The sequence below is a fragment of the Chelonoidis abingdonii genome, chromosome 5 (genome assembly GCF_003597395.2).
Source record: "Chelonoidis abingdonii isolate Lonesome George chromosome 5, CheloAbing_2.0, whole genome shotgun sequence".
In the NCBI taxonomy this organism is placed as follows: Eukaryota; Metazoa; Chordata; order Testudines; family Testudinidae; genus Chelonoidis; species Chelonoidis abingdonii.
In genome coordinates, this window is record NC_133773.1 from 68,832,541 (window position 1) to 68,859,652 (window position 27,112).

The window sequence follows — 27,112 nt, forward strand, 5'->3', positions numbered from 1 at the left end:
GCCGCCACATGCGCGGATGATATATACCTCCCCGCCACCCGCCCAGACTGACCCTCAGAGCCCTTCTTGCCGCTACTCGGAGCAGGGGAAGGAGGCGAGTGGCAATGGATAGTGAGCAACACATCTCGAAGAACAACAGTTACAAAGGTGAAGTAACGACGTGTTCTCTCGAGTGCTTGAGATCATGCACCCATTCCAGTACGGTGATTCCCATGCTACCTAGGCGGAGGGAGTCGAGTGAGAGGTCACAGTGCGGCAACACAGCAGAGCCGAAGGCCGCAATCATGCCCTGGACTGCTGGACCAGGGGCATAAATGGAGTCAGCAAGGTGTGGACGGAGACCAGGCGTGCCGGCTGCAGAATCACCGGCAGGCACTGGGCGAGCAATCACTGGTCGCAAGGAACTGGCCTGGTAGAGCGCCCGTTAACTCCCAGACCCTGACCAGAAGGAATGGCCATAGGATCGGAACAAGTCCGACATCACAGAGAATCACCCAGGAGGGAAATCCTCTGAGAGGAGACGGTACCCCCTAGACTCACCAGCGAACGCGCAGAAAAGACTGGGGACTTACGAATGGTTGGTTCGTCACACTATTAAAAGGCGCAGATTGCCTGCGCAACGAGCTAAGAGCGGAACTGTTCTGCGCCGGCCGCAGACAAGATGAGGTTTGGGAAAGAATACAGGTAGCGGAATAGTTCCTGGTTGAGCATGAACAAAGCCGCCGCGAGACACCTTGGAAGAAATGGCGGGTGCGGTGCTCTCGAGTTGCCACCTTGCTCCCCAGAGAACACCCGTATACGGGCGACTAACACGAGGGCCGCCGCAGTTCTCTGATACGCACACGCGAACAGTATCGCCTACCCAGGAATGCACGAGACTCCAAGGACAAAAGTAGAGAAGGAACCACGTAGGCCAAGCGGGCTCAGAACGGGGAGACCCATGAAAGCGCGACACCCACCAGCTTGAAGATCCCAGGAGGGGCTGGGGCGGACCTGGGTAAAGAGCGCCTCACCAAGCCCCTTGAGGAATTCTAGACACGCAGTTGGTGCGAGAAGAACCGAGCGGCCTTCACTCCCTTCGGTGAAGGCTGGCGAATGGCCGCTAGTGGACACCGCGGAGAGAGGACAAGTGCAAAGGCCTTGTGCCGTAGAAGCGAACCAAAGCGTAATCTAAAACCACTCGGACGGAGAAACATCGTGGGAGGAAGCCTTCTCCCGCCATCACAGCGAGTAAACATTCATTGCATACGATGTCCCCTTGAGATCGTTTACTACTTCCAGAATACCACTGCCATCACGGGGAAGACAATGTAAGTCGGGCGAACCGGGGTTAGCCGAGCTCAGAGCCAAACCGAGGGCAGCCACGACCGGAGGTCTGGGTACAAAGCGGCCGTACGGCCGCGTGATCAGGTCCAGGGACAAGCAGGAGACCAGGTCGACATCGGACAGGCCACGCACAACAAGGGATAATTGGCTGAGGCCCCTATGGGGCTTGCGATACCCAGGGCTCCAGAAGCCCCCACTGCTCAGACCATGTCCTGGGACCCCTCAGCCCGAAGAGAGCGTATATATATATACACAACAACTATAACTATAACTACAACTATATTATACTAAGTAAACTACAAATAACTATAACTGTAACGATAACAAGAGAAGCTAGGGACGTGGAGGTCAGCTATGCCGCGCTCCACAGTTCCAACGACCGACACGGCGGTAAAAAGGAACTGAGGAGCGGGCGGGACGGCACGGGTATATATCACCAGCCATGGTGGCGCCACTCTAGGGGGCGACCTGCCGGCCCACTGGAGTTGCTAGGGTAAAAGTTCTCCAACAAACGTGCACGCGCGGCACGTACACCTACTGGAATGAATATGAGCAAGCACTCGAAGAAGAACTGCATTTGCACCACAGCTACATATATCTAAGGCTAACACCTTCCTCACTGGGGCAGAATGATTTTGCATATGCATTCCAAAGTTATACTAGGTTGTTGTGTTTTTTGCAGCAACTTTACATTGTAAACTCATGTCTAATTTTAAAAATTATTTCTATTGTGGAAAACACTCAGTCATGACCAGGGCCCAACTATAGGTGATTATAGGATTGGGTGATTCTGTAGATGTGAAAACAGGATTACTATCCAGGTTGTAGAATCCCCTACTGATAGCAACCAGTGATTTCAGAAGAGTCAGCCGCTAACTATTAGCTTTTTTTGACTGCCTTTCAAGATTTGTTGTGGCAGTAGTTCTGAAAGAGGAAGGACCGTGGTGGCCTGTTCTCTCCCCTTTGCTCCCAAACCTTCTATTGCCCCTAAATTCCCACCGTTTTTGATGTGGATTCCACCAGGATCTTCCACAGAATGGGGCCCAACCAAACTGCTGACATCTGCAAACATTAGGCTATATTTTCTGCTTCTTCCAGGGAGGGGCTACAAAGAAACTGATTGGAGTTCCATGATCCAGAGGCTGTTTCTACAATAACTGTGGCCTAGTTTAAAGCATCTTTGTCACCGTTCTTATTTACGCAGGCTGGCTAAGCCCCCCAAAGTGCAGTCCACCAGCTAAGGATAACTAGGGTGCAACAGGAAATTGTGTATGAGCTGGCTCCGCTGGCTCTATGTCAGCTGGGGATTCCATCACATCAGAGGAATTCCCAGCTGTGGATATCCAACCCATTTATAGACTCTTTGTGCTGCTGGAGCCATTCAAAAGAGATGCAGCATTGAGGAGAATATGGAGCCCGATTATTTTTGTGGGGAGCATGGGAGGAAGTGTATTCTAAACTGTTGTAATTTAAGCACTATCAATAGAATGGCCTGCTGTACTTTGTAATATAGTTCTCTAAGAGATTTTCTTCTTCCTTATTCTTCCATTACCATCAATAGCCAAATGGAGGACATAGACAAACACTTAGTCTGAGGCAAGCTGGGATGTATATCTACCTTGCTGTAGCTTACCATGTACTAACTGTCCATGTGGACTCCGTTTCTATGCCCTAAAAGTTCCATAGTGCACTCTGATCTACACCGCTTTGAAACTGGAGTAGATTATAGCACACTAAGGAACTTTTAGCACACAGCAGGCTAGTACAAAGTAGATTTACACCGAAGCATGGACAAGCTTTTACATACTTATTTATTTTAGTACATAAAATGGCTTCTCTGCTTTCTTGACCAGCTAAATTCCCTTCTGTTAATTCATAAGAATACTTTTTGGAAATAGTAATAATTATTTGGTAAAATGTGAACAACAGAGATTGAATCCTGTTATATAACAAAATAAGTATTCATGTTACACTTCTGGTGCAAGTTTGAAGTAATGAAGCTTGTGGAACAAACTGGTGTAAAAGTACCATAGGTGAGATCAGACTCAAACCCTTGCCTTCAAATACTGTGTAACCTTTTACATGCTCTGCCATATCTTGAGCCCTCATCCTGCAAACGCTCTTGCTTAACTTTAAACACGATTAGTCCAGTGAAATCAATGTAAAAACATGCATACATGCTTGCAGGAGTGGGGTCGTGGATTGTGATGAGGACTGTATCTTATGTGTTTTTCTACCACACCTATCATGATGGGGACCTGATCTTTATTGCAGCCTCCAGATGCTACTGCAGTAGTGCTGAATCACAAAACATAATACAACTGTAAAAATGTTCTGTCACACCTAGGCACAATAGAATGAGTTAAGGACAGGTGACCTGGGAAGTTTCTGACTTAAATGGTAGCATTCAGGATGATCTGAGATTTTTTACAAGATTTCATAGATTTAGCACCCTGCATGCTTTGCTTGAATGCTGTACCTTAGCAGATTTTCTTGCCAGTATTACTTCTGGCAGTGTAAATGTAAAATGTGAATGCAAATTGCTTCTTTATTGCTCTTTGTAAGGGGGGAGCTTGGAGGACAATGCATGTATTCAAATTAATTGTGTACAATGGGACAAAAGACTTCACAGAGCTAAAATGAGAATAACCTTGTTCACCTTTTCAAACAGGCAGGTTAATTGCTTGCCCCTGCCTGACTTACTAATTTTCTAGAACTCATTTTCACAGATAGCAGGTAGATTGTGATCTGGTAACCCCCTCTTTGTTTTATCATCTATAAACCTATAATGTATACCCTAGAGCTATGTGTGCTTTCAATTACTCAGCTTCCAAATGAATCCAGGATTTTTATGGATATGTTAAAAATTAATTTAAGCCCTGAAGGTTCAAATGTGTGAATGTTTAAACTCTGTTGAGATGTCCCAGCCTCTCTCTCTTTGGCAAAAAAGTATAACACATTTAAAACAATTTACAAACAAAGATGTCAGTTGTCTCTTTTTAAGTGGAATAGTGCCTGCTATACAAGAGAATAAGGAAAACAAATGACTAGGAGATAAATAGAAAATAATAAATAACAAATATTTTTGTTTGCACTCAAATAAACTTGTTTGAATGTGAATACAATACTCATGTGAGGAATAGCCACTACCCAAACATTCTGTGCAAAATATTCATGTGAACATTTGTAAACAGGAAATGAAAAGAGGTCAAACATGGTCTAACTAGACAGCCCTATGGAAATTTAAAAAAAACATTTGTGGACACTTTTCTTGTAACTGTAACTAACTGTATTCAGCCAGCTGTATTAAATATATTTCCTTAAGAATTCTGCAGTTTGTAAAAGCCTGTTTAAAGAAATATATAATTAATTAGGTCAAATGCACACAAGTACCTTGTAAGACTGTAGAGCTGAACAAAACTTCATTGCCTCTTGAGTAAAACATAACATCTAATGTGGAAGAGATACCTTTGTTTAATGTGAGCTCACTGCAGTAATATGAATGGATTAGCAAAAGCACACAATTTACTATAGTAACACCATCGGTGCTTTGTAAACTGGGCACCATGGAATAACCACTTGGGAATGTCTTGTCTTACTCCTTCAACATTCTAGCAAAGTTGACACTCATAATCCTTTTGGTTACTGTTACATGCATTAAGAAAACAACAGGATTATTTTCTGCATCACACAATTGTTTTCAGATAGCAGAGATGTGTTCCTTTTCATGAGTGAAGTAAAGGCTTCAGCCAGATTATGTATTTTATTGTTTATAGATTTAGATATTACTTAATATAATAAATTTATCTGGCAGTCAGCTCCTGTACATGATCACATAAAAACGCATCTTCTGAAGAAAGCAACACTGCACCTTAGGACTGGCTTCTTATTCAATTCTACCCACATTCCCCAAACCCAACATTTCTATCATGTATCACTGAGATGCGGTAAAGGACTTACAAATAAAGATGTGAGCAACTGAAACTTTTATAAACAGTTGTAAATTAGTAAATAATTACCTTAATTTACATATCTTTCCATCTCAAAATATCCCAAGTAAGACTGGGTCCTATATACTGACAAAAATCACCTAGGGATGGATATGTCAGCAACAGGAATCAAAGTGTGTAACAATGAAGAAGGGAAATTTTTGGGCAAGGACACCGGGACAAATTCTTACTTTTCCTGAGACATGGTGTGGATTTTGTACTCAGCTGTTATGCTAAATGGAGTACAGGTCTTGATTAAGCTAATAATGCAAAAGCCTAGAGGTCTCAAGCCTGTAAGATAATAGCTTAGCCAAATCAACCATAACCTAATGCCTAAAGACTTGACATAAGCAGCTACCCAGTAAGTGATCTTATATAACAAGACAGAGTGCTGTTATAAGCAACTGTTGCTAAACTGCTGGCAGATGTCAGTTTACACCATCTTTAGATATTTAAAGTTAGGAATATCAGCAGATGTTTGACCGCAAGAATTCCATGGTAACAATTGACATACATGCTAATAAGCTTGAAGTCCTTGTCACCTATTGGAGCAGAACACACCAACCTTAACAGAGTGAGAAAATACACATAAGGAAAGGGGCTGAAACTGCTATTGAATCTGCTAATAGGCATAAGTATTAGCATAACCTCTGATAGAAAGGTCACACTTCATCCATGCACTCCCAAGAGATTTCCCGGAAACTGTCAGGCCAAAGACCACTCCTAGGTCATCTTATCTAGTATGGGACTCCATGCAAAGGATGGTATGAGTATGCAAGTTCTGATTCCTCTAGGCTCTCTACTTTGCTACGTTGTAGTGTTTGTGATTTCGCTGGTTGTGTTTAAAACTATTACAAATTCAGAAATTCTTCTTTAAGTGAGAGTGTCTCTCCTGAATACACCAGGGTCCTCACTTCCAACCTAATAGTAATACTGTGGCTGATCTCAAGGAGGCTGAACCCTGGCGTTCAGCATCTGAGTGGTATTTTTGTGGACCTCCTAATACAGCGAAATCATAAGCTTGTTTTGCAGCCTTGTTAACCTAATTACATTCACAAATTAATCATGTAAATGAGAAAATAATTAACACAACCCCTATCTATCTGTCCAGATAATTATATGGCCTTCATCACAATAGCATCTAAGCACTAGCTTTTGGCTTTAACCTACAGAATTTCCTTACGGCATAGCACACTCAGTATTGATGGTGTTATGCTAAAAAGAGTAAAAAAAATTTAAGAAGTTAAAACCATTGTTCTTCTATAGTCTCTTAACATGAGCCTATTCTACAGGAAAGTCAGTAAGTAATTACAATATCCCTGATGGAAATCAGTAAGGCAATTATTTCATGTTCAGATCAAGAGATTTTCTTTTTATTTTGAAATTAAATTTTAAACTTTATCTAAAACTAAATCACTGTTACAGTATTCAATACTTTCAAATAACTAGGCTGAGCAAATTAACATATTAAAATAAAACAATTTACAGCATGCTTGCTATTCTAATCCTTCTGAAAGAAACTGTTCTATGTTGTTTCCCTCAGGTTTTTTTTTTTGCATTACTATTTATTATATCATACTTAATACATTGAAAAAGCTCTGCAGCTTCCACGGTAATCTGTGACCTGCATTTCTGCATTAAACTACCCTCCCTCTGACCTTTCAGTTCACATCTTTCTGTTGTTGTTGTTGTTGATGCTTCTGTGCTAAGCAGCAGGATAGAGGTGGATAGTACACTATATCCTCAGTTGCATCAAAAGCTGGCTAGCCTGCTCAGATAAGTTAGATATCAACTGGCTCATACCCTGAATTATGCATGTGAAAGACTGTGATGCTGGTTGAAAAAAAAAATGTATAGGACATGGATCTAAGGCCTCAGCTCATTAAAGCAATTAAGGCTTATGTCCCATTGAAATCGATGGGTTGGAAGCACACGTATAATTGCTTTAATGAATCAAGGCCCAAACTATTAGAACACATGCCTTAGAGAGAAGAGAACTTATCATATATTATTATTTAGTGTTTTTATTGCGAAAATGCTCAAAGGCTCGAATCAGGATCAGGAACCCAATTGCGCTACGTACTTTGCAAATTCACATGAAGACATGGTGCCACATCTTTTGACCCCAGGCACTTACTGAAACCACACACAAATAACTTTACAGATCTGAATATTCCTATTTAAATCAACTGGACCACTCACACACACAAGTGTTTGCAGAATCAGGTCGTAAATAGACAAGACAGATGACAGACACATATAAATCATTGAAATTTTACTTACATCTTGTCAGTTACATTTTTAAAGTTTATTCCCAAACTATCCTTCAGACAAGAAATAAGCAGAGAACATTCATTTCAAGGAGGATTTTGAGATTTCAAAATTTGATTTCATTCTGGTTTGGAACAAAACAACAAAATTTAAAAATACACCACAGAATGGAATTACACATAGGTCTGCTGGGAGACCCCGCTCCTGGAAGAAGCACTGGAACCAGGGATGCTGGAAACTTTGGGAGCCCTAAATCCCTGGGAGCTGAGCTGCAAATGAGATACAAGCCTGGGACCCAGGACTCCCAGGCACCCACCTTCCCATCAGCCTGCCAAGGAGGTTGCCATGGAGCTGGGCAGGTAGGATCACTTTTGAAGGAGTTTTGTTAAAACTGACACAGTCCCACAGAACATTTTGATTTTGATGAACTGGCAAATTACAGCAACATTTTTTGGTCTTTTTTTCTCTGACCAGTTCTACTACACACTCTACGCTTCTGTTCAAGAGTCTCAGCCAACATGCTCCATCAATGCTCACACATTCTGCCTCTCTTCTCCTTTCCCACGTCACAGAAATAGACTCAGGCTCAGCGAGTGAAGGGGTGGGGGAGGTGAAGAGAGGGTAGTGAAGTGGCTAATCAAATACTGTCTCTATTGATGTTACTGAAAGAATCTGAAAGCCTCATGGCTTCCTTTGTCCCTCCGCACTACTTGCTGTGTAAGGGTAAAATATTCAAAAGCATCTAAGTGACTTAGGAGCTTAGGTCCCAAAGGTGTAACTCACAGGTGCTGGAACCATTTTTAAAGTAGGGGTGCTGAGAGCCATTGAACCAAATTGTGAACCCTGTATATGATAGGAACCACTTCAAGACAGGGGGTGCAGCAGCACACCCAGTACCGTTTGTTCAATCACCTATGGCCTAAATCCCTTTTGAAATGGGCTTAAGGTTCTAGGTCATTTGGGCACTTCAGAAAATTTTATGCTACATCAACACAGTTAATGGATCATTCCAACACTGAAATTAATGCAAGTAAAAGATACACCAGATATGTATCCAGTGCTTAAAGTGGTGCAAAAAACTACAATTTCTCGTCATCTGAGAGCAGCTGGTTGGCAAAAGAGTGCTTAAATTCTGACCTTCAGACACACATACAATTTTTTTTTTTTTGCTGGATCTGAAACCAATTTTCACCATCCTCTTCCCCACTTTAAGACTGCATGCTTCTAAAGTTTATAAACATTAATTGTAGATTATAAATGTATATTTTGAGAAACTGTATGAAATCCTGTAATTATAAAATGCATCATAATTATGTGCATAAGGATTTCCTGGCGTTTGAGTGCTAGGCCATGTAAACAATGTTCTCAAAGTGGTGTTTAAAATAACATTACAATTATAAAACAATTTAGTGAATTTGATGATAGGACTGAGGCATTATTTTTAACTTGCACTGTTCTATCTAGTATTTTTATAAGAGTATTAGTTAAAATAAATTTCAACCTTCATTTGAATTTCCTATCAGTTCTTTTTTGTCACTACCTTAATACTACTTTTTTCATTACTTGAAATATTAACTCTCTCTAAGCTCCTCCCCATACTTCCATAATAATTCCAGGGTAGCCAGCTACTTTCTAATTTTTTGCACAAACAGCCCCCTCAGGCTGCCTCTATCTCAGCATAAAGGGTCCACATTGGGGTCCAGAGTCACTGAGCTCTTGCGATTTCTGCCAAGTGTACTCCCCTAAGAGTTACAACTATGGTGATACCTTCTGTGACCAACTAGGAACTGCCAAACGGACAGCGGATGGATTACTTTGGGCAGTTACTACTAACTCCAGTGACCTATACTTAATAGTCTCTATTTCTCTCTATGTTGCTTAGATATAGCTTATACCAACCATAAGATTTTATATCATTCATTTACTTTGAATAAAACTCCTCAGTGCACTTGGAATAACTCACCATCTTATTCTATGTCAAAGCACTGCTTTATATCCTCCGTCCCTTGTCTTTGTGGGGTTTTTGGAGCAGATTAACATTGCACCTGTCCTTCATCAGTCTCCCACGTCACAATGCAGTGCACAACCTGCATGGCACATCTGCTGAACAGTTATCTTCACATTAATATTCTCCTCACAGATAACCCTATTTACAGGTTTGGCAAAAAGCCAATTGAACCGTTGTGCAAATATTTAATCCAAAAGGTTTTCTTCCTCATACTAACCCATCCCCACTCTGCTTCTATCTCAACTTCTTCCCTATTCTAGTGTAATTCTCACAACACATGATAATCATGGGATGCTTCATTGTGTATGAATCATACTGTTCTTTCCGAACTGTTTTGTTAATCCTGCCTGGTAAGATCATTTACAGGAGCAGGAGGAGAACCCAGGATCTCTTGCAAAGACAAAATTTTGCTGGATTCTTTTACAATATTTAGTTTTAAGAGATGCTGCTATATAGCGACACAGTCTTCCTTTAAATAAGAACTATCATTACTGGGGTCCAGTTTGACTGAAATCTCTTAAGTGGCACTTGTTTACTTTGCTTTAATCTACATGGAATCAGAGCTTTCTTCAGCCTGATCCAAACAAACCAAGCAACCAAAATGTAGTTAAGCCATACTTCATAAGCAGTATGCAGTCCCTGAGTTTCATACTTCCCCCATGCTTCCTGACCCATAGGCTGGGTAAGCTCTTCCTCTGCCTTTTTCCCTCTAAGCTCCTTCCACAGTATTCCACTCCTCCTTTCCTAGACATGTTTGAATAAGCTAGTAATTCTCTTTCCTGCCTAACTTAGTGTGAAACTGTGACATTAAGAACGGCCCAAGGGTAGAAGGCAAGGGGCACTCTGATGTCCAGCACTGTTTCACAGCTGGCCTGACCAGCTCACTGTACCCCAACTCACTACTGTTATAATGTACATCTAAAAGGTATGAGGTAATACGTCACTGGAAAGCTCATCACTCACCAGTTACTCATATCATTGTGTCATGTAGGTGCAACTGATGCAAAGTTATGGACATAAATTATAATTCTTAAAATGTATGCCACTCACACAGGAGCTACCGCACCACAGACAAAGGAATGCAGTTTTGCCACAGGACAGTTACTTCCAAAGTATGTTGAAAGACAATGAAAATACATTTATGTATCAGATAAACAAAACTATCAAGTAGGGGGAAGAGACAGCTTGGTTAGATCTCAGCAAGGAAGAGAAACTTTATCTGAGCTACAAAGACAGGTGAATCTAAACCTCAAATAATAACCAACTGAATCAACTGATTTAATAGAATATTAATGTATCATGTAAGTGTGACACTGTATAAAAGATGGGTGATCATTTCTATTATTACTGATACCATTATTATATAATGGCAATAAATATTGTACAAAGTGAATCATGTAATGTATCAATGGAAAAGTTAGTCTGTCAACTATGATTATCCTGCTTAAATCCACAAATCATTTTTGTATCTAAAGTTATGAATATTGGCTATATATTTGTATCTCAAATGTGTTTGTTCTTGGGGTGACACCCACAAGGTAATTTACATACAGTCTCGCCAGCCCGTTGTGAATGGACTATTCAAGCTTGATGGGCCATTAAGAAGAATCAACTCTCCAAGCTGAGATTCTTGGAATGGACTATTCAAGCTTGATGGGCCATTAAGAAGAATCTCTCAAGTTCTTCCGGAGGATATCTCAGACAGTGTGGAGCCAATGGCTACCCCTGTGATTCAGCAAAACATATAAGGGTATGTGATATGGACATGGGACCTCAGGCTCCATCTTTGTCATCCTTCCATACACACGGGCTGTAGGCTTTGTTTGCGACAGTAAATTTCCATGTACATGGCAGAGGATATAGAAGACACCTGAGATATCTCCATTTTGTCTCTTTTCTGGTCCAATTCTCTGAACTATGGATTTATAACTAACAGAAGTATTTTGAAATATGGACTGAGAACCTTCCAGACTTTTGGAAGTTACCAGACTTTTGCAAACCAGCAGTCTATTCCATCACTGTTATAATCCTGATCTATGAACACTGAAAATCACTTGCATGTATATGATTCTTTAACCATTCGATACCTCTCTTTTCTTTTACTAATAAAATCTTTAGTTAATTTACTAAGAATTGGCTGACTGTGTAATATTTGGGTAAGATCTGAAATATATGTTGACATGGGAGTAAATGTCTGATTCCTTGGGTAGAACCTTATACATGGTGACTTGGTCTAATACACTGAGAGGTTACTGGAAACCCTATTTGTCTGGATGGGAGCCAAGGGCTGGAATGCCTGAAGAGGACTGTGTTTGGCTTCTTGTTAACCAGTATGGTGCTTTAGAAGCTCTTTTGTTACTGGCTTGGTGAATCTAATTACAGAATAAGCCAGCAGTTTTGGGGAATTGTCTACCATGTTTCTTGCAGTCTGCCCTGAGTATGGCATTCTCAGTGTGGTCCATTCCAGGCACCTAGTCACAGTAAGGTCTTTTACAAACGCCTATAACACACTGGTGATGACTATCAGTGTAAAATGTATGTATTAACACTACAGGAGGAATTATCGATACTGCATTGATATTTTGTTTTCAAATGTATGGCCAAAGAAAGAAAGAAACAGTTTCCACCCAGATGGAAGGATGGACTGGGGTGGGGGGTGCTATTTATCTGTCTTCTTTGTAAATAAACATGGGTGAATCAGGAACAATGAAAATTCAGGCTAGGGGGGTGCACTGGGGTCATCTTGCTTGTTGTAATAAGGCTGATGGAAGCCAGAATGGGGCTGAAAACAGGCTGCTAGGGTCAGAGCAGCTGAACCAGAGCTGTGTAAGCACACAGACACTCAGGGTGTGACCTTCTTGTGGAAGTCCCAGGTTGGGAGTAGTAAGGCATTGTGAGGTGCCTGGGGTTGCCGGACAAGTGATGATACAACTCCTCACAGATATAGGTTGCACCTTGAACCTGACTGGACTGTCACAGAAATATCATACGTGTTTTTTGTTTATTATATATTTGTAATTTCCACAGGAACCTGCTTCTCTTCCTTTCAGAGCACTAAAAGGTATTTCTACTTAGAAAAGCCAACAGAACATGTGTGGAATGTCTAAGACAATCTTTTTGGGGGAAATACACAAACAAATTCAATATTTTTTTTAAAAGGGAAGGACTAGTATATTATTTCAAAATACAGTAATTTTGTGAATTTAAGCATGTTCCTCTGATGAAATGCAGCCTGCAGAATTTTAGTAGGAACATTAATCTTTTGGGAATTTAAAATAGGGCTAAAAATGGAAGCTAAATTCAGTTTGTCTGAAACGACCACTGCCACTCTGTAACACACATACATAGGTGGACACACACACACACACACACACACAGAGCATGGTACCATAGTTGTCTCTGGGGAGAGTACTTATAGTTGCTATCAGCAACTTAAAGCATACTCAATCTTCTGCAGGATGCAAGAAAATCCATAACACTCATAGCAGTGAGTACAGAGAGATGAATGGATTTACAGGATTTGGATTGGATGGAAATTCAGTAAAACACCAGCAGACCAGTTCCTGATTAAAGAAGCACTTAGCTGGGTAATGTTGGAAGTGAAGTTGCGGAGAAGAAAAGCTAGGTTGGAGCAATTCATTTTTGTAAAGATATAAGACTCTTAATCAAACCTTCCCACTCTGTAATAATTCCTCAAACAAGGCACAGGAATGAGTGTTTATCATGATCATTGTGACAAGGCGTGTGTCCTCTGCTTCTATGTTTTTGCACAAATGGCTCCAACACCTCTGGTTTGTAACCACTGCCATGTAGTTTATTTGTGTTATACCAACTACTACCCGTTTACATTTCTGTGCAGCAGTTCTATTTACAGTAACATACATTCATCATCCCTTTTTTGCCCGAGACAGGAGAAGGACGAGATCACGCAGAGATCTACTTTACCTGGATGCTGCTAGCCGTTCTTTCTCTTTCTCCCGTGTGCTTCCTTTCTGTGCTCCTTTTCTACTTTTGCAGTTGATCGACTAATTATCTCCGTAGCACTCCCCAGCCCAGGGTGATCTAGTAATTAGCCACTCCTTCCCTCAATCAGGCCCTCTCAGGGGGAGCTAATTGGATTTACAGTGACCAGAGTGCTGGTTCTCAGCATGGTCACAATCCTGAAAAGATTTGCTATGAAATTCTAAAAAAGAAAATGCTAGAAGGTTTTAGGTGCATTGGATTTAAATAGAAAGGACCATATATGCACATCAGAATCACAAAATCATATAAAGATGGAACACACCTACAGGATCATCCAATCCAATCCAATCCCTCTTCAAAAACAAAGTCATTCCCTGCAGTATATGCAGGGGAAAAATGGCTCTTACTGCCACAAAATCTGCCCCTACACCAGCCCCGTCACCCCCCCAAAAAAACCACCCTAAAAATAGCGGTCTACCACATACAGCAGGGACTGAGCCCAGACCGGTGATTTTACACTGCTGAGGAGTAGGCAGAGCTCATTCAGATATGAGGCTCATGGCTCACCAAGAACTGTCCAGTAGTCCTTGTTGAAAAATTAACCCTTCTCTGACAAAAGGTAGAGAAAGAGCTCACAAAGGAACAGGTATACTCATGGAACAGTTATACCATGAGTATACCTAAACCAAACAAGGATAAAATTATGGTACCATTGAAGTTGATAGCAAAATTTACATTGACTTCAGGGGAGGTAGGATGTCACCCATGACTCAAATTGTACCTTACTAGTAGAATTAAATAAGTAATAACAATAACTAGCATTTGTTATCACTTTATATGCTCTAAAAAGTGTTTAAGATCCATAGCCTCATTTTACAGATAGGGAAACAGATGTGCAGAGAGGTTAAGGGAAATCCAAGGCAGATTATAATTATTTAATAGTTATTTTGCAACAACACTCAAAGGCCCCAATCCAGAGTGAAACCCCAGTGTGCTAACTGCTATATACAAGCAAACACACAATCTCTAACCTGGTGATTCTACAGTCTAACAAAACAAGTAATTTACAAAGTTGTGATATTTTGGCTTGTTATCAACCAGATGTGCTGCATTTGGACAGAATACCAGGTATTTATCCCAAACAGTGTATCTGACTTCTTCAGAACATATGCTCAGGAACTGCTCCTCTGCAAAACAATCAAGCAACTGTTCATAATTCCTTTCTTCCTTCCCCTTGGCCCATTTTTTATCCAAATTGCACAATTTACATGCATATTTGCTCTGACTCTTCTTGTCTTGCAGTTTGAGGGCTCTAAATTTCAATCTATACACTTCAGGAGTAATTTGAGACCTTTGCAATGCAGCCTTATAAAAGTCATCTTATTGCAAAGCCTTATCACCTGGCATTTCATTAACACATGGAAGGCTTTATCCAAAAGCTTACTAATCAATGTTGGAACTTTCTTGTCCTCTGGAACTTTATGAACTTCACATAAAAAGTGGCAAAGTAATCTTCAATACAGTCTGCTTCTTTGCATGCTGGGCACAGCTTTTCCCATCTGAGCATTCCTTGGATGGTCGGAGTACCTGGGGATTGTGGAATCTGACCCTATTTATCCTGTATGCTCAGAGCATACACCCTTTCCTTCTCCCTTTTTTTGGGTTTCCTTTCTGCTCCAGAGCTTGGAGATGTGCAGCTGCTTCCTTCTCCCTTCCCTGACTCTCAGCTTCCAGGGCTCACCAGAGTGCTGCTTCTCACTCTTTAGATCTCCAGGCAGCTTCCCATCTTTGGTCTTCATGCTTTTTGTCTTAATGATAAGCTAACCAATTTTGGTGTTCATGCTCCTCCTCTTTTATTCTGTCATTCTCCACCTTAGTCAGCTCTCATTTTGCAGTTGCTTTGCTGACACTCATGCTTATGTTTTACTTTTGTTCTAATTCTCTGACCGAAAACAAATAAGCAGAAAATAATAAAACCATAACCTGTTTTCAACCTTCTGACTTGTGAATCACCTAAAACTAGCTTATCAGTGTGAACCTCAATTAGCCAACCAACTAACCAACAAACTGTGTGTAAATCCTACTGACTACGTAAGTGTGATATTCTACGGTTCACTCAGGCCTGTAAGGGGTATAGTCAATATCTGCCTTGTAACTTGGGTGTCTTGTGACTGTGTAACTGCAGTTCAGAGCTCTGACCCCAACAGCCTGATTGCAGCCCACAGGTTTCACTCTGGGTTAGCTCAACTTGGATACTCCTGGCAGGCTGACCTCAGTACCCTTCCAGTCCCAAATCTGCTCCAAAATTGTGCCTCCTGCAGCATCCAGTCTCTCTCACTGGACCCTCACAGAAAAAGTATTAGATTTGTTGCCTCTACAGAGACACTAGAACATTCCATCCTGTCAGCTTACTAGAAGCACAGACTTTACAGAACTGATCTAACACTGATTACTTATAATGAAAGCAAAACAAGTTTAGTGACAAAAGAGCATGGCTTAAGTGACTAGGCAAAGTTTTCTAACCATTAGAGGAGTGAGTTCTATAATAGCCTTCCAAGCGGAGCAATGGGGGTAAAAAGCCTCATTGGCTTCAAGACTGAGCTTGATAAGTTTATGGAGGGGCTGGTGAGACTGCCTACAATGGCATGTAGCTGATTTGCGACTAGTAGCAGCAAATATCTCCAACAGCCAGTGATGGGAAACTACACAGGGAGGGCTCTGAGTTGCTACAGAGAATACTTTTCTTGGTGTTTAGCTGGTGGGTCTTGTCCTAATGTTCAGGATCTAACTGACCACCATATGTAGTGTGGGGAAGGAATTTTCCTTTGTGTCAGATTGGCAGAGACTCTGAGCTTTTTCACGCTCCTCTGAAGCATGGGGCATTTGTCATTTGCAGGTTTAAATGATAGATTCTCTGTAACTTGAAGTCTTTAAAGCATGATTTGAGGACTTCAGTAACTAAGCCAGAGGTTAGGGGTCTGTTACAGGGGCAGCTGAGTGAGGTTCTGTGGCCTGCAATGTGCAGGTCAGAATAGATGATTATGATGGTCCCCTCTGGCCTTAAAAAATTCTATGACTCTATATAAATAAAAAGAAATAAAGGTAGGAATAGTTACAAGCAAATAAAACTGAACACATGCATCTAAAAGTCCAACAATTAATCTAGCAAGATACAGTCTTTGTTCAAGATGTTTTCTTTCGCCCTCAGTCTTCCCTCCAGCATTTTACTGGCTGGCCTGGCCAGGATCCATTACAGAGATCAAATTGCTGGGTTTCTTTCTCTCTTTAAAGTGAAGGAAGGATAACTTAAGGGTTTACTCCCCCTCTCTTTTTAGTTCAGTGAATCTTTGAAATATGTCTTTCTGAAAGGTACTCACAGATAAAGTTGATTAGTTCATGGTCAGTAGAGGAGCCACGAGATCTGGAAGAGAAGTCTCCATGCTGGTTCTCTCCTCGCTGGTAGTTACTGCTACGCAAATTATCTCTGCCTGCAGCAATCCTCCACATAAGTGAATAGCCCACTGAATTGGAGCCCCGCTTGACTTTAGGTGTCTGCTCCTCTCTCTCTCTTTTTATTATTTTTTTTAAAAGGGAAACCTGTTTACCAATTCCCCCGACGTGCCTGGTCTGAACACCTTTAGTCACCTATTAGTGAGTCATTCATAATTTCACACAGAGTATTACTACACATACGTTACAATAATACTGTTGACAAGTGTGTTATTGGTTTTCAAATGACACTGCACAAGGCATCTTTTGTACAAAAATCATTGCAGTAGGTGTGAATACAGGGTGCTTAGGGCCACAAAAGGATTGGGGGAGGTTACGATACAATTAGATCCACAGACATATATATTTTTCATATAGATATATACCACCGTATTTTTTAATAATTATAAATAGATATACAGAATAAGTGCCAGCTAATTTCATTGTCCCCTCAAGTTATCATTAATCAGCTGAGCTAGAAATATAATCCAGACCTCCCAATTACAAGTTCCAACCCCTGCCTGCTTGACCACAATGCTTTGCTCTCAGATATTCAAATTGACGACAATTATAACAGGAATTAAGGACATAATTGGGCTCTAAATACAGATTTTCATGCATTTAAATTATGTGGTGGGGTAAATTCTCCTTAGGACCTGGAGTTCGTCAAACATTGCCACCATCAAAGTGAAGGGGAAACACACTTAAATAGGATTCAGGGCTCACAAGTTTTATTTTTCTCTCACTCTCTCTTCCTTTCTTCTTTTACTTTCAGATAAAGTATATTTCATCTCCAAATACAACTATCTTAAATTCTTTGGAATTATATAAAATTAAGTATAACAATCTGGAATTAGCTGACTTGCTTTTCATCCCAACAGCATACAGTACATGAATGGCAAGAAACTAGTGAACTTTGCCATGTTAAGTAATACTAAAGGGGTTTTTTCACCAGAGTTTGAACCTCTGCTATGGAGCTTGCTGCAGTTCTGTATGTCCCCTTTCCTCCTCCTCCAGCAGCTCTCCATACTACCACATTCCTCTGTAAAGAAACCTGGTTTTAAACAATTATTTGCTTTTCTGTTTTGATGTCAGGTCCGTGTTTCAACAAATGTCCTCTTCTTTCTGGTTCCCTGTTCTAACGTTTCTTCTTGACAGCTCTTTAGTAATGCTTGACATGAGATGCCTGCCTCATGTAAAACACTGAAAATGTTAAAATATTCCTGAAAGGGGTGGGGGTGGGGAGAGATATGTGGGAAAACTGACAGATCATTTGTTTTCGCTTGAGGAGCAATTCTCCATCACCTTAACGCAAAAGTTACAATAGGAATTTCAATAAAAAGAAAAGTGTCTGCATAGAATAAATGCCCAAGTCAAAACAAATGACAAAGATTGAATGAAACTTCAAAGGAGGCCAATTTAACACTCAGATTCATGTAACTAATGCATATACTATACTGTAACATCTTGGAGCGAGAGAGAGAGAGAGAGAGTGTCACAGTTGTAAGTTAATTAACTGTTACAAAGTTTTTGAATAATAAACCAACAACCACAGTGCATGAAATAAAAAGGAGGAAAAATAAGTTGATTTAAGAGGAGTAATGGCCAGCAAAGAACACTATTCATATCCGGCAGGAGCCAGGCCTTGTTTTACATCAGGAGCTGGGTTTCCAGTTAGTGTCCTTTTTCCATCTTAGCAAAGAGAAATGGTAAGCATTTCTAAAAATTTTCATCATTTCTAAAATTTCATCCACATTGTGTCAAATATTCAACTCAATACGGTTCTAAACAGGTAGTGCTTCATGCAGTTTTAGAAGAACTGAATATACAAATGATTTTTATTGGTGCTAGAGCCATTTGGCTATATGAATAGTCCACTGAACTAATGGGTCTACTTGTATGAGTAACAGCAGCAGGCGCAGACTTTAATCAAGTCACAGTGGGGCAGATTTGACAGTCTGATACCATTTTTCAAACCAAAGGGAGTAAAAGTACAGATTTATCTCAGACATTTTCCTATTACTAAGACAAAATGAAGATTGTGGCATGAAAAATGGAATGGACAATGCATGACAGAAAAGAGGGAAAACTGGCAAGCGAAAAACCCAAAATAGCAAATGATGCCAAAGTGATTCAAATATAGAAAGATGAAGGGCAAACACTACTTTTCTTAAAATTTATTCTAGCAGTTTTGAGGTTCATCTGCATACCATCATGAAATGTAACTTTTCACTCACCAAGGTAGAGGTATGTGAAGCATCACCTGAGACCTCGGGTGTTCTTGTGATGTTTGGGAATCTGTGAGGGTTACGAGCTATCGCTTGACACCAGCCCAACATTTTCTCCTTCCACTTATCCCTTCTCAATGTCTGAAATTCTGAAAATAATTTAGATTCCCTGAAACATTGACACTTTAAGTTCATTGTGTGCATGCCTTTTAACAGCACTTTAGACTATGTATGAACAAGATAATAAACATTTTTTTTACAGAAAAAAGTATAGTTGAAATAAACCATGCAGACAGAAAGAGAACTGTATACTTATAATATGTATTACATGCACTAATACTATTCAGTACCAGAAAATTCCCTTATCTAAAATTAAAAATATTTCTTGCTGAAACATGTCACCTTCTAGGGGAACTATATTATAGCCTAGCTGCGAGAATCGTATTACCCCTATAGCTCCCACATTGCCTGAAACAATCAATAGATATCAGATTTCATCCAGGAGCCCTAAAGGGGTGGAGCAAAGTGAGTAAAAATCAGCTGGGTGAATGCACACACACACACACAGAGAACAACTGGCGTCAGACAGGAAGGGGAATTTTCATTGCAAATATCAAAAAAATCAACACACATGCTCCTTTAGATACATTAGCTATATATAATGCATAACCTGTATGAAACAGAAATTGTACCACACATTTGTTTTAGTTATCTTGGAGCTTTTTGATTGAACATTATATTTTTATCTTGGAGATATCTGGAGATCCATCAGTGGTAGTTTTCTATTAAATGTGAAAAGTCTACAGGAAACGTAGTATTTTTCACTTGCAAAATTTTACAATCTACTTTCCACCACACTACTCAATTTGAAATAGTAAAGTTAGGTCTTTAGTTAAACGCATTACATTGCCAATTAAATATCAAAAATAATTTGGAGTAATTATTTTTCACAGCATCTGAAGCAATTAACAATCTGGTGGTTTATAACATTTCAGGATTTAAAATAGGCCATTCTATAGCATTATGAAAAGTAACATAAAAAGGTTTTGCTAACAGATTGATGAGTTATTACTACTCTTAATGAGAAAAGATTTGAATTAAATGGATCTGAACAATGTAAATGGGGAAATGATAAAGACCTTTCAGAAAAATCAAGACCAAACTGTTTAAAAGAATTGTACTTTAAGAACAAAGAAAATACTGTTTGAGTATAATTCTATCCATTTTAGATTTTCCTATAATGTTCATCACTGTAATATCTAAGTGATGAATAGGTAAATCAGATTTACCTGCTGATGATTACCTTCTTGGGATATCAAGACATAATATTTTGATAAGCAGCAAAGAGTCCTGTGGTACCTTATAGACTAACACGTTTTGGAGCATGAGCTTTCGTGGGTGAATACTCACTTCGTCGGATGCATGTAGTAGAAATTTCCAGGGGCAGGTATATATATGAAAGAAAGAAGCAGGCTAGAGATAACAAGGTTAGCTCAATCAGGGACTCTTTGCTGCTTTTACAGATACAGACTAACACAGCTTCCCCTCTAATATTTTGATAGGCATTCACATATCCTGATATTACCATTCCCAAACCTTCTGCCATATTTAATGCTTAATTAAAGGAATTAAATGGATGAGGCAGCATTTTTCTACTGGTTAGAGCATGGAATTAAGTGAAGACACTTGGGTATTAGCTGTAATTCTGTCCTACTTATGATGGGGTAAATCACAATCTCTTTGAGCATGATAATACTTACACATCTTTGTTAATTGTCTTGAGATGATCACATGAAATGCCAAGTATTAATATAAAATATTCATCTAATTAATGTAACATACATTTAGTCAAACCCATTTTCACCTTAGTGAGAGAAAAATCTTTCTTGTAGATTCCTTTAGGGATCAGTCCTTCAAAGCATCAGCAGTCTAATCCAGCAAAGGATTTACTCATTTGCTTACATTTAAGCACCGGTTAATCTTAAATAATATGCATCTATAAGCATTCAAGAGTGGTGTTGGATCAGGGTGCTCAGCAACTTGCAGGATTAAGTCTTATAACAAAGTATCAGTTTTAAATTATGTTTCTTGAATATTGTCAAAAGTAACATATGAAATTGGCACAGTTTTGTGTCTTTAAAGTAACATGCAAATATATAGCCCTGTGCACAAACATTATTAAATCCAAAGGGTAAAATATGTAACAATCAAAAGAGTCTACAGGTGCATGAACAGTTGCTGTTCTTAAAATATTAGATAATTAAAAATGACAATTTGAGTTCCAAGTTTCCAAAAATGATTTTTAGCGGCTATCCAAAGACCAGACTGAAGGATTCAGACATAGAATAGGCTCAGGATGAGCAGCAATAATGCAAACATCCCCATATTAACCCTGTCAACGTTCCCCAAACTCTACTCTGGTAAAACTACCTCTAGGTATGAAAAGACTATCCATTGTATTCAATTTCATTCTAAAGCCTTCATTGACAATGCAGTAAGCCTAATAATTTGTGTTAAGTGTGATGGCATTTTCTGGTGTTCTAGATACTGGTCACACAGCCCACCAAGCAATTTTGGAATGGCAGCAAATCTTGATCCCTACTAGAGCTGGTCAAAATTTTTGAGACAAACAAACAATAATTTAGTCAAAAAATGCTGTTTTGAGGAAAGTAAAATTGTTTTGTGAAAACATCTTCATTTCTTTGAAATTTCTTGTATTTTCACTATAATTTTTAACATTGGTTTTAAAAAACATCATTACAAATGTTTTGCAACACCATTCCCCGTGATTAATGACTGAGTTTTGTCACATGGTGCCTGTGTTATTTTGTGACTGGACGTGGGTACCTATAACTACTGGGTGACAATGTGATTAGCTCCGCTGACCTGCAAGTGCCAGAGGATGAACTGTTGCTCTCCTTTTGATGGTACTTGAGGCTGGACTGGGGTGCACTGCATGACTGATCATTTGCTTGTGCAGTTTCCGATAGGGACGCGGAGCTGTAATGGCCTTCTATACCAATCTCTAGAGAGAGGGAATGGATTCAGGGCTCCTTTTAATTCCTCAGATCATTAAAATCAGTTGTCCTTTGGCTAGTCTCTCAGGGATTCTGGGCAAGCCTTACACAATGTGGGTTGAATCATTTGCTAGTGGGGTTCCCATCTAGGATTTCTCAGCCATGCTATCATAAGCATAAATCCCAATTTTGAACCTTAGCGTCCAAAATGTGGGTGCCTAGCATAAATCCTCTAAGCTTAATTACCAGCTTAGATCTGATAGCGCTGCCACCAGCCAGATTTCCAGTCTCTGGCGCCCTGTGGTCTCCCCAAACCTTCCCTGGGGGACCCCAAGACTCAGATGCCCTGAGTCTTACAACAAAGGGAATTAACCCACTTCCCTTCCTGCTCTTTACCTCCTCCCAGATCTTTCCCGCCCTGGGTACACTAGGAGATTACGGTACTTAAATTCCTTGAATTACAAAACAGAGAGGACAATTTACCTTCCCCCCTCCTTCGTTTCCCTCCACCCATTCCCTTGGTGAGCTTGCGCTCTCCCTCAGTCCTCCATAGAAAAATTTCCAACAGGTTTTAAACGAAAGCAAGACTAATTGTTCTGTGTATCAGGTTTGACTATCAGGGTCACTTGCTTGATGAAAATGAATAACGCCTTATTCAAGTTTCCATTTACATTCCGCACACTACCACATGTTATACAGAAACAATAGAGCTTACTGTCTTTTACCTTTGTACTTACTTGGTTATACAGAGTTACAGAGCTTGAGAGAGCGAAGTTCACTCTCAGAGCCCAAGGGCACAGCAGAGAGCGACCAAGCACCACCCAAACTTCCCTCCCTGGTTTTGAAAGATCGGGTTCTGTTGTCCTCTGGTAGGTGTGTGGTTCTTCTGTTAACCCTTTACAGGTAAAAGAAACATTAACCCTTAGCTATCTGTTTATGACACATGCCCCTCCCACCATGAATATATATTTTGTTTCTTTGGCTGATTAACCAATTTTGTGTCTGTGTCCACATGCACGCATGCATCCTTGGAGCCTAGGAACAACCCAGCTTTTCTCCATCCCCTACCTGCAGATGCACTGAATAAATAAACTCAAACGGCCTATCTTACAATTTATCGTCTGGGCTGAAATGTATGAATCGCTCATCAAATTGCTTTATTGTTTCATATTTTTCCTTTTGACAGCTTTCAATTTGAAATCGTTGAAATTTTTCCTTTTATATAAGTTGTTAAATTTAAACATTTCATTTCATGACAAAAATTTCAAAATTCAGAATTTTTTGATTCAGCAGATATTCCTCTTTAATCAGAACTAGTCACCGCAGACTTGTATTGGATTTGAGAGAGTGATGTAGAGGCAGAAATCTTACTTGTCCATTATCAATCATCCAAGATCTATGGTCTCCTAAATACTTGTACACAGACATTTTAAAGTCCCAGCTAGCCAAATTTTTAAAGTCTTTTCAACAGTTCCGTTCCATTTTATTGTGTGTCATTGTAAACATGAAGCAAGATTTGTATCCATAAAGCCCTATTTACCAAGAGTCTAAATAACATTTGACCCTTTGCTGAAGTTTAAATGGTCACTTAAAAAGAAGAAAAGCTTTACTCCACTGGCTATTTATATACAACTTGAGCAATTCAATGATCTGATTAGGAGAAAAGTAAATTGCAAAGCTATTCATTCCCCACAGCCACTCCATCAAGATCTTATTTTAAAGTTATTGTGCAGTACTTAACTTGTGCCAGGGCTTACCAGGCCTGAGCTCCAGCACCTCTAAGCTTGGCAGTTCATAGACCCAGCCCCTCTGGGCTTGCCACGTCAGATATTAAAGTTAAAAAAAATTGCTTGAGCCCTGGCACCTAATTGCTTGAGCCCCAGCACTTCTTTCATTGCAAATTAAACACTGAAAAAATGGCCATGCATACTGAGCTGTGCGTGCAAGAGCAACACCTCTGAAGAAGTCTTGAGCGCATGTGATATCATAAAAAGCTGAAACAAAAAAACGAGCCCTTAAGCATGAACATATTGATATGGTGGTGAGAGAGCTAAGCACATAGGTCTTATCTGATCAGCTTGAATATGTTGAAAAAACTTAAGAGCAATAAAATGACTGATCGCTGGGTCCCTGAAGCACTAGCCTTCCCTCACTCTAGGCCAGATCATGAACCCCTTATTCCCAGTAGAGAATAGTGACTCATATGAGTAGTCCTACTGAAACTAATGGAACTACCCATATGAGTAAGATGCTTGACAGCATTCAGTCTTACCTTATGTGCTTGATACATCACATGGTTGCAGCTGTGGCTGCAGAGATTTACAAGAGCTAGGAATGCAGGCAGTTTTTAATACATTAGTCACCATCTCAAAGGTAGACTACAAAGCTAGTATCTAAACATTGAAGTTAATTACAGTCTAGCCACAATGTCAATAAATGTGTTAAGAAAGCAGCACTGAGACAAATCACTAGTGATCACAGAAACTAAGCTTTAACAGGACTTATTCTTAATAAGTTACACTAAGCTTATTACACTATTTATTTATTTATTTAATTATACTACTTATTAACCTACTTACTACACTGAGAAACTTAATGTTAAACTTATCCTGGACTGTTTCAGGATGTCAGTCTGTTACCATTTTTAAAACCAAAGAGAGCAAAAGTACAGATTTATATAATACATTTCTTTATTACTAAGACAAGATGAAAATTGTTTGGGGTTCTCTTAGGATCAGATCGTAAGAACCAGGTTGGAAGTTTCATTATCTAAAGGCTGAAATTCACAAGATTGTGTGTCAGCATTATCTCACGTCTTAAAATAAAGATTGTGTCTGATTAATCAAATTATTAGGTACATTTTGATTCCAGTTACATTACACTAAAATCTATTGAATTACTGTAGTATCAAAATAGGTGCAAATGAGACATAATCTTACCCTACTTTTGTCTTTTCTTACAAAGCATATGTTCACTATACAATGCCATACTGGGGAAAATATGTCCCAGTCAAACTAGTTTTAATCCATCGTCCTAACAGTCTAATGTTAGTGCTTTGGCAAACAAATGCACTTTACACATGGTTTTAATCAAATACAAAATACAGATTGCTCATAAGAAAATTGCATGTGTGTCCTGGCTCAGTGGTTTAATGCAGTCTTTTCACCCCTTGAGATCTGGGATGAACTCCCATTAAGTTCAGTGAGGCCAGGATTTCACCATGAATGCTTATGTCACAGTAAGTGTTTTTGATGGACTTTACTTAATAGCGAACAATTATTTGTATCAATTAACTGTCAAATTTGTTCAATTGTCCTTTAAATTTTCTTGAGAGGACTTGGCCTTGGACATAGTGGTTTTGCTACAAGTATAACAGCCCACACTATACCATATCTTTATTTATAAATCTACGCACAGTTTTACAAGACTAAGATATGGCCCTTATCCAACAGATCTTACAATAATACGAGAGCAAAATTCACATGTGATATACAAAGACATCAGTGGTTAGCAGGGCTGCCGAGAGGATTCAGGGGGCCTGGGATCTTCAGAGGCGGGTTCCAGGGCAGAAGGACCCCCCCACTGCAGGTTTTCGAGGCACTTAGGCTGCGGTTCCTGGAGTAGAAGGACCCCTCGGTACCGAATTGCCACCGAAGACCCGGAGCGGAAGAAGCTCCGGGGGCCCAGGCCCTATGAGAGTTTTCTGGGGCCCCCAGAGCGAGCTAAGACCCCTGCTCTAGGGGGCCTCGAAAAACTCTCATGGGGGGCCCCTGCAGGGCCCGGGGCAAATTGCCCCACTTGCCCCCCCCCCCCCGGGCAGCCCTGGTGGTTAGTAGACAAATCTAGTGAGTTCTGTGGAAACATGGGCCTTAAAGAGGAATTTGACTGAAGTAGTCAATCACTTTGGACAGTGTCAAATTCAGACAAAAATGAAAAATAAAATATTTATTAAAAACAAAAATTATGCTAGTTTATCTGTTTCTGCATACTCAAAAAGGATGACAAAGCCCTTTTAAACATGTTATGCTGTAATCATCATCAAGGAGGGTCATATATTTAGATAAGAGAGCTCATTTCAAATCAAGCAGCACTTGGTTAATAAACTTCTCTATTCTGTGAAACGTTACTGGCTAAAATTCAGTTATTTTCATTAATAAATGCTTATTTTAGTGTGACTTTGGCTAAGGTTACAATAATATCTCATCAAGCATTTATATTGCTTGATTTTAAGATAGTTACCTTGGCATTAATTCCCTGCCCGCACTACACTTCATAGGGTCATTTTGTTCTGATATCCTCTGCCTACTCTGTCAGTATACCTAGTAGAAGTGCTACCAGAGCGAATTTTTCCAGCGATTTCTTAATGTACGGCAGGGGTAGGCAACCTATGGCATGGGTGCTGAGGGCAGCACTCGAGCTGATTTTCAGTGACACTCACACCACCCGGGTCCTGGCCACCGGTCCGCGGGACTCTGCGTTTTAATTTAATTTTAAATGAAGCTTCTTAAACATTTTAAAAACCTTATTTACTTTATATACAACAATAGTTTAGTTATATATTATAGACTTATAGAAAGAGACCTTGTAAAAACATTAAAATGTATTACCAGCACGCAAAACCTTAAAATTACAGTGAATAAACGAAGACTCGGCACAGCACTTCTGAAAGGTTGCCGACCCCTGGTGTACGGGATTAATGCAAAATCCAGCTGCTCTAAGAAGCTATGTACTCCTCATGTTTGGGATACCAATTCATCCTGATAAAACAAATCTACACATCTCACGCACACACACAAGCTATCTATCACAATACACAGATTG

At 39.9% G+C, this 27,112-nt stretch overlaps 1 protein-coding gene across 2 annotated transcripts in view; it reads right to left on the reverse strand.

Moving 5' to 3' along the window:
• MARCHF1 (membrane associated ring-CH-type finger 1) overlaps positions 1-27,112 on the reverse strand; it is a 247,434-nt gene that overhangs the window by 162,106 nt on the left and 58,216 nt on the right. For both annotated transcript variants that reach the window (XM_032802951.2, XM_075066354.1), the window contains exon 2: positions 19,284-19,423. In XM_032802951.2, coding sequence (XP_032658842.1) covers positions 19,284-19,385 — 102 coding nt within the window. In that variant the 5' untranslated portion in view covers positions 19,386-19,423. The remainder of the gene's footprint in view (positions 1-19,283; positions 19,424-27,112) is intronic.